The 7,824-nt window shown below is 59.2% G+C and overlaps 1 protein-coding gene across 1 annotated transcript; it reads left to right on the forward strand.

Moving 5' to 3' along the window:
- Nucleotides 1-2,058: 2,058 nt before the first annotated feature.
- LOC306954700 (FXYD domain-containing ion transport regulator 6-like) lies at nucleotides 2,059-7,399 on the forward strand (the record flags this gene model as incomplete). Its single annotated transcript, XM_079545860.1, has 9 exons — nucleotides 2,059-2,116; nucleotides 2,237-2,275; nucleotides 2,364-2,438; nucleotides 2,536-2,572; nucleotides 2,693-2,742; nucleotides 6,453-6,491; nucleotides 6,592-6,666; nucleotides 7,207-7,243; nucleotides 7,375-7,399. 9 exons carry the CDS (start codon nucleotides 2,059-2,061, stop codon nucleotides 7,397-7,399), a joined length of 435 nt encoding a protein of 144 aa, XP_079401986.1.
- Between the last annotated feature and the right edge of the window lie 425 nt (nucleotides 7,400-7,824).

Consider the following 7,824-nt stretch of genomic DNA (forward strand, 5'->3'; position numbering starts at 1 on the left):
TGTGAATTTCCAGAAGGGAGTTAGGAAAACAAAGAACATATGTGTGCTCTGTGCTTGGCTTGGCGAAAAGCTGAACTCTGCCGTGCTCGAGAAGCCCAAAAGTGAGCAGAGGGCTGAGAGTAGCACACACAGTGCCTGTGTGGGGGTCTGCACCACGTCCACGTGCCCCCAGCAGCCTCCTGTTGGGTAATACCACTGATTTGGCACCGTCTGCCTACACTGAAAATAGATAGAGGCCGTGAGATAAAGGACACGGGGAAATGTGCAACTAGAAGTTACTGTATCACCAGCTGCTGGGCTCTTTGTGCACGCTTCTAAAACCTGGTAATTATCCAGAGTTACGTGCCTGAGCAAACGAGGGAGCTGCCTGGGCAGCGGCGTGGCAGTGCAGCCCGTGCTGCACAAAGGCAGCGGCAGCTGCAGGAGGGGGAAATTAAACCCTCCGGCGTTCGGATGAAGCGCATTTGCTTCCAAATGACAGGACGTGAGAAGGGAGGGAAGGACGCGAGTTGTTATGGGATGTGACTGGGAATGGTGAATTAATGAGGCTGTGGATACGTGGGTCCCTGCCCTGACTTCTTGGGGTTGGCTCTGGGCGCCGTTTCTGGGCACACAACTGCTCCACTTGGGGATCTGGGGGCCCTGTGCCCACACCTGCCTGTCTCTGGAACAGAGGTTGTCCCTAAAGCAGGTCAAGCTCCACAGGGCTGCGTAGCCCAATGCCAAGGATCCGCATCCCTTGAATTCCTGCTCTGCTGTGGGCCCCTCTCCTGTCGGCACTCATCCAGCACAGCAGCTGCGGTGCCTCTGCGGCACGGTGCTATCGGGGCTGTGCAGGGTTGATAACCCCTTCCTGCAGCTAGCTGCTCTCTGCACCATGTATGGCCACCGAGCCCACACTGTGTGCCCAGAGCTGGCACCTGGCCCACCCGGCGCTGGGGGTGTCCCCTGCTCTGTGCCCCCAGTGTGTAGCACAGTGCCACCTCTTTGCTTTGCCCCCAGGAGTGTCTCTACTGCTCCCCGATGGAAACAAAGATAGGTAGGGCTGCACTGCTGGCTGCTTGGTGACTGCCTGGCAGCAACGGGACACAAGCAAGCAGCGTGCTGTGGGGTTAGGGTCAGCGTCAGACGTACCTCAGCACTCCCAGTCCCTCGGAGGAGCCGCATCCACAGAGCTGAGGCTGCAGCAGTGCTGAGGGTGCAGGATCCCCAGTGTCCCTGTGGAGGTGTGGGAGCAGGAGCCCTGTGCAGCTCCTTGCTGTGCTCTGCACCTCCCAGCCCTGTAAGGGACGGGGACAAGCTCGGCTGTCACCAGGACCCGGGGTTATTCATAGTACCTCCTTGCTGCTGCAGGTGAGTGGGGGGGGAGAGGGTGGCAAGTGCAGCCACTAGTGCCAGGGTCACAGGCCTCATCGTGAGAATGTAATTGCTATGCTAATTGGGACAAATTAAAGCATGCTCTGGGTGAAGGACGCAGCGTTGACCTTGATGGAGGCATTGCAGCCCTCACACTCACCCCATTCCATATGGCACCACCCTGAGGCTGAGCTGACATCGGCCAGGAGTGGGGCCAGCACCCCTGGGGTTCTGTTCTGGCCCTGGCAGCACAGAGGCAACTCACAGCTCCACACGAAGCAATGCTCAGCTCACCACTCCCACCCTACTGGCACATCCTTTGCACCTGCTAGGTGTGAAATGCTGGAGGGTTATGGGCGCCAGGCATCAGGGTGGGCAATACGATGATCACGTCAGGCAATGGGTCCGGGTCTGGTGATGACACCAAGCATTGGGGTTGGGGTGTGGTGATGGCATCAGGCATCAGGGCTGGGTATGGTGATGGTGCCAGCTGGTGGGGCTGGGTATGGTGTTGGCACCAAGCATTGGGATTGGGGTATGGTGATGACACCAGGCGTAGGAACTGGGGTTTGGTGATAGTATCAGACATCACAACTGGGGTTGCCGGGGCTTTGTTACCCTCCTCATTCCTGTGTGATGGGCAGCCCTCCCCATGTCCCCATCACTGGGCACTGACCCTGCTCCTCCCTCTCGCTTGCAGCCATGGAGGCGGTGCTGATCGTCCTGTGCTCCCTGCTGGTGTCGGCAGCTGCGGCGGATGGTGGGTACGGTGCTTCTGTGCACAGCAGCCTGCAGGGGCAATCCCCTCCCTGGGCAGAGAGGGTGGAATTTTTCACCCTTCAGTATGCTCACATTACATCCTTTGTCTGCTTATTTCCAGTGGGCACCCAAGAGAAGGAGGAAGACCCCTTTAACTATGGTGAGTGTTGCTATGCATGTGCAGTGAGGAGCAGAAGATGCTCCCCTTCCCTGAGCCCAGCAGAAACGTGTCTCTCTCCTTTCCACAGATTACCAAAGCCTGCGGATTGGTGGGCTGGTGTTTGCCGTGGTCCTGTTCACTGTTGGCATCCTTCTCATACTCAGTGAGTTGGGGTGCAGTGCTCAGGGGCTGGGCTGGGGCAGCCATCAGGAAAAGCCATGGCTTATCCCCACACTCATGGTATTTTTGTCCCATTGCAGGCAGGAGGTGCAGGTGCAGTTTTCACCAGAAGCCCAGGTGAGTGAGATGCTCTGCTATGCAGCCCTGGGTGCTCATGCCACTGGAAGCACCTTCCTCTGTGTGCCCTGCATGCTGCAGCCCGTGCCAGTTGCTCTCACTGTGCTCTTCTCCTTGCAGAGCTCCGGGGGATGAAGAGGCTCAGGGTGAGAACCTGATCACCTCAAATGGTAAGGCTGCCTTGTGCTGTGTGTGCTGGATAGGAGAATGCCTTTGCTCAGGCTCTGCAAACCACACTGCTCTTCTCTTTACAGCAACGGGAGCGCAGAAAGCAGAGAACTGAACCAGAGCCATGCAGTGAGTCCCAGCGTGGGTGCTGGGGAAGAAGGGAGGGGGATCTGGGGCTGTGCACAAGGGCAGCTGTGGGGCCCCTACTCTGAGCAGCTCTGTGTCCTCAGCATGGTGCTGCGGTTGGGGCATGTCACTGTGCAGTGCTGGCGAGCCCTGAGCTCTGCAAGCCCTGGGCAGCACAGCAGGAAAGGGAAGCATCTGTCCGGATTTTCCCCTGGGGTACACTCCCTTTCCTTCTGCTCCTCCACTGCAAAGTGGTTTTATTTTTAGGGCTTCTAGAGAGCTGTGCGTAAATCCCTTGGGGCACGTCACCTCCTGCCTGCCCACAGACCCTGCAGCCAGAGCTCCTCTGAGCTCCTGGGCTGTGGTCTGCTTTCATAAAGAGTCACTGTGATGGTAGGAGCGTGTTCTGTCCCCACTCAGGGCAGGGCTGCAGCGTGTGCCCAGCTGACCCCCGCCGTCCTCCCCATGCAGACCCAGAGACCTGAGGACAGATGCTCGGAACGCAGGTGCCAGCGGCCTGCCAGGAAACTGAACCCGCAGCAACAGGTCCCTTGGAGGAGATGCAAAGCTGCTGTGTCTGTGTTACCCTCTGTACTTCAACACCGGTTCTCTATCCACTAACCCGACTTAACTCCACTCACTGTCCTCTCTGCCTCCAGTGCTGTGTATGTTAATGTAAGGTGACCATTACCTCTAGGGCTAGTTGTTGCTGATGTTGTAATAGTGACTCTCTCCTCACCTTCCTCGTGCTGTGAGTGTGATGTGGGCTGGGCATGGCGGACCCCTGGCTTGCCCTGGGTCCTGTGGGGACCTGGGAGGGGGTGAGCGGCATCGTGGGTGTTTGCAAAGCACCGTGTGCCTCCATGGTGCTGCGTCAATTCCCCTGCTCCTTCCCGGCCCTGGCAATGGAAGCTGCAGGGCACGGACAGCCCTGGCTGTGGTGGTGCATGCAGCTTACTGCAGCCTGGGCACCGTAGCCCTTAGGAAATTGCTGAGTGCCTACACATGCATGCACATGGTGAGGCTGGGACCAAGCACACGTGGCTCCCCCCCAGCTGGCTTGCTGGCACAGACCAGCAGCATTCTGGTGGCTTTTCCATCTGTTCTGGGACTGCAGCCCGCCATAGCGTGGCCGGGAGAGAAAGGGAGCACAGCACTCATTGCCTGTTCAGCAATAATCCCCCTGGCCCCAAACCCAGGGCTGGGCTGTGCCGGGTGCCCCACAGTGCTGGGCTCAGGGCTGCAGGGACCCCTCTGGCACAGCCCCCATTTCCTCTGCTCAGAGCTCCCCAATTCCATCCCAGTGCGCTGTGCTGCATTAAATGGGACAAAGTGCAGAGAGGGCTGTGAAATCCCGTGTCACTGTGAACGAGGACGGCTGTGCAGTGGTGACCCCACCAGCCAGCACCAACCGCTCCTCACCAATGCTCCGTGTGCTGCTGGGGTGGAGCTGAACCGTACACACGCTGAGCTCAGCCCCTGTCCTTGTCACCTCCAGTGGGAAGGGGCAGGGATACTTCCTCCCAGTGCCCGCCCTGTGTCCGTGTCCCCCAGTGGCTGTGTGTTGTCACCCCTCATGCTCAGCCCCAGGACTCAGTAGCAGCAGGGAGCGATGCTCAGAGCTCTGCACGCCCACTGGCCACCGTGGGCTCAGGTCACCCCCCGTGTCCAGAAGCCCTCTGCTCCTGGTGGCTTCTCCAAATCCATGCAGAGCCTCACTGGGAACCTGCGGCTGTGTTGGCGTGGGAGCAAAACTCTCTGCATCTTGGAGGCTGTGAGAGGGGTCCTGTGTACTGTGTCCCTCCCTCCTGGCTGTCGCTGCTCCATCTGTCCCTGGGCACAGCCCCCCGTGCCCTGCAGCCCAGTGCGTCGCTGTGTGCGTGTCCTGGTGTCGGTGTTGGAGTGCCCGTGGTGTCTGTGGCGTTCCGTTGGTGTTAACACTAAACAAAGAAAAACCCCGTGGTTGTGTAGAAACAGCCAGACTTTTGACTGTTGTCAAATAAACAGAGCTATTGTGTTTCCTTTTAAATAGGCGAGTGTGCTGCTGTGGTGAAGGACTGGTGTGTTCTGTGCTGTGATCTGAGGGGGAAAGGAATAAAACAGCATTTCTACCAGTGTCTGACTGCCTAGTGTGCTGAGGTTGGGGGCAAGCATGGAGCAAAGCAAGGGCTGAGCCCTTCCCACACTGTGCCCTGTGCTGGGCAGGGAGGCAGCCAGCCTGGCTCCCTGGGGGAGGTGGCAGCGGCCCCCCGGGCAGCACAGACAGGGCTTTGTGTTGGCAGTGGGCAGGCGCTCTGAGCTTGCTCCGTGCCGCGCTCTTTTCTGCAGCCAGCAGCAGTTTCAACAATAGCCAGAGTCAATAGCTGCATGAACAGTGAGCCCAGCAGCACGGGCACAGGGCCCCTTTGTCCCCTGGTCTTTGGGGCACATCCCTTCTAAGCCATTGGTGCATTGAGAGAGGGGTGCTGAGCGACGCTGGGCTTCATGGCACCTCGGATGCCTGTGTGGCCCTGTGTGCACCTCCTGGGATGAGTTGGAGCTGAGCCCTGGGTATGTCCAGGGGGTTGCTCTGTTGGGCCAGCTCTTCTCAGCTCCTTCAGCGCTGAGCAGCTTGGGCACCCACTCGCTGATGGTGAGATTAGGGCTAACTGGATGGAGCAGTCTGCTTGGCAGCCAGCCTCGCCACCAAGGTGGCACAGCTTGGGGGGTGCAGCATCCTGGCACCAGCAATGCCACGCTGGTGTGCAGCGAGTGCCTTGGGATGGTTTAGTGATGGCTGGGGCACAGATTGGGCTGCTGCAGGGACCCGGCACTGCAGGGACCTGGCACTGCTGTCACCCTTCTCTCGCTCCCACCCAGCATCCGAGCCCTCCTCCCAGCTGAGACAGGGGCACTCTGCCCAGGCCCTCCCCTCCCTCCCAAAGGCAGGCAGGAGCCCTGGGCCTCCCCTCGTGACTGCGATAAACATTACACCAAGGCCGTTAATGTTTAATGAGGTTTGCCTCCCAATTACCATGCTTTCCCCTGGGTGCCCACTCCCAGAGCCAGACGCCCGTTGGACGGCACGCCGGCGCGATGGGGGACGGTAAGGGAGCTGCGGGCAGCGGGGAACACACAGGAGCACAGGACCCTCCTGTCATCAGGGTGGGGGCAGCTTTCATTGGGAGAGATGCAGGGATGGGTCCTCGAAGCCCCACAGCCTGCTGGGGCACCGGCACCGGACAGCATTCAGCTTCTGGAGGGCATTTCTGCAGTCAGAGTTCTCCTTGCCGAGGGACGTGCCATCAGGTGAGGTGGTTCGCAGAGTGGCACAGCCACGATGACAGTGCCAGCCCATGGGGTGCTCGGTGCTCCGGGTCCTTGTGTGCAGCTTAGTTCGAGTCTCATGCGTCTGCAAATGCATCCTGTGAGCACACGGTGAGTTGGGGTGAAAAACAAGAGTTTGGGAATCCTTTACTGGATCGGGAAGGAAATCAGAGCACTCTTCCTTGCAGCTCTCAGCTTTTCCACCTCACCTCCCTGCCCAGGCACCCACTATGAGCCCAGCTCCCAGGCTCAGGCTCCCATTGGGTTTTGTCTTTTCCAGAGCAAGCACCCGAGCAGGGCCCGGACAGGTTCACCTACGGTAAGTGGGTGCCCATGAGGTGTGGGGCTGTGAGTGGAGGGGCTGGCAGCCCACCTCCACACACCCAGGCTGATGCTGCAGCTCCCATCCTTCCCCCCAGACTATGAGACCATCCGCCACGGGGGGCTGATCTTCGCCGTCGTGGCTTTTGTGATCGGGCTCCTCATCATCCTCAGTAAGTGCTGCCCTGCACGGGGCTCCTCTCTGCTCCTGGGGTGTCAGTCCTGCTGCCAGGGTGGGCATCACCCGCAGCCGCCTGAGAAATTTCCACCCAGGCCAACTCCCGACACAAAGTGAGTTGGGAAGGAGACGCTGTAAATATTGAGCGTTTCCCTGCCAGCGTCAAAGGCTTCGGAGGGAAGGTCAGTCATTAAAAATAGCAGAGAAAAAGTCTGACATTTCCCTAGGGAGAAAGCAGCATTCCCACAGCCCTTGGCAGCTCCCAGGGACGCGGTGCCAAGCGTGCAGGGCTCTCTGCAAAGCTGCTCTTACCACGACATTCCCGAGTGCTTCAGGGAGAAAGATAAGCAAAGCTCCTGCGTCCGTAGGAGCAGCCTGGGGAGGCAGATGGGCACCCAGGAGAGCACTCAGGCGTTGCTGGGCAGCAACGGGAGCTCAGAGTGCGGACAGCCCTGCAGCCTTCATGGGAGATGGGGAGGGAGAAGGGGAGGGGGCTGTGGGCACAAGAAGCCTCATCTGCTCCTCTCAACCCCAGGCCGGCGGTTCCACTGCGGAGGGAAGAAGAAGAGGAGGTGGGTATGGCTCGGGTTTAAGGCAGCCCTATCTCTCCTGCTGGCTGCAAAGACAGAGACCGGCTTGTCCTCCCACCCCTCCCCCGATGCTGCCCAGGGTAACGCGTCTCCCCTCACTTTTCCATCCACAGACAAGGAAATGAGGAGGACCTGTAGCTGCAGGTAGGCTGCAGGAGGAGGCACCATGGGCTGTGTGGCTCAGGGCAGTGCTGAGAGCCACATGGGCACCTGCTTTGAGGGGAGCGGTGCGAGGATGAACTGTGACCCTCCACTCCATCCAGTTCCAGAGTTGCTGTGGGAGGAGAGCTTCATCCACAGCTGTGAAGTCCTTGCCAAGGGCCACCCCTTGCCCCGCTCCAATGCATCCATTCATTATCCTGCTCACCCTGGGCAAGGCTGGGATGCTAATTGCCCTCGTGCTTTCCCCTCTGGTAGATCCAGCGAGTGTTTCTTAGCTAATAAAGTTCCAGCTGAGAGAGGTTAAACTTTGTGCCCGAGACATTCTGAATTGCCCACTCTCCTGGCCCAGCACCAATGAATTTCTGCCCTGCAGGCATCTTCCAACACAGCACGGCCCAGTG

This window comes from Tetrao urogallus (genome assembly GCF_951394365.1).
Source record: "Tetrao urogallus genome assembly, chromosome: 22".
In the NCBI taxonomy this organism is placed as follows: Eukaryota; Metazoa; Chordata; class Aves; order Galliformes; family Phasianidae; genus Tetrao; species Tetrao urogallus.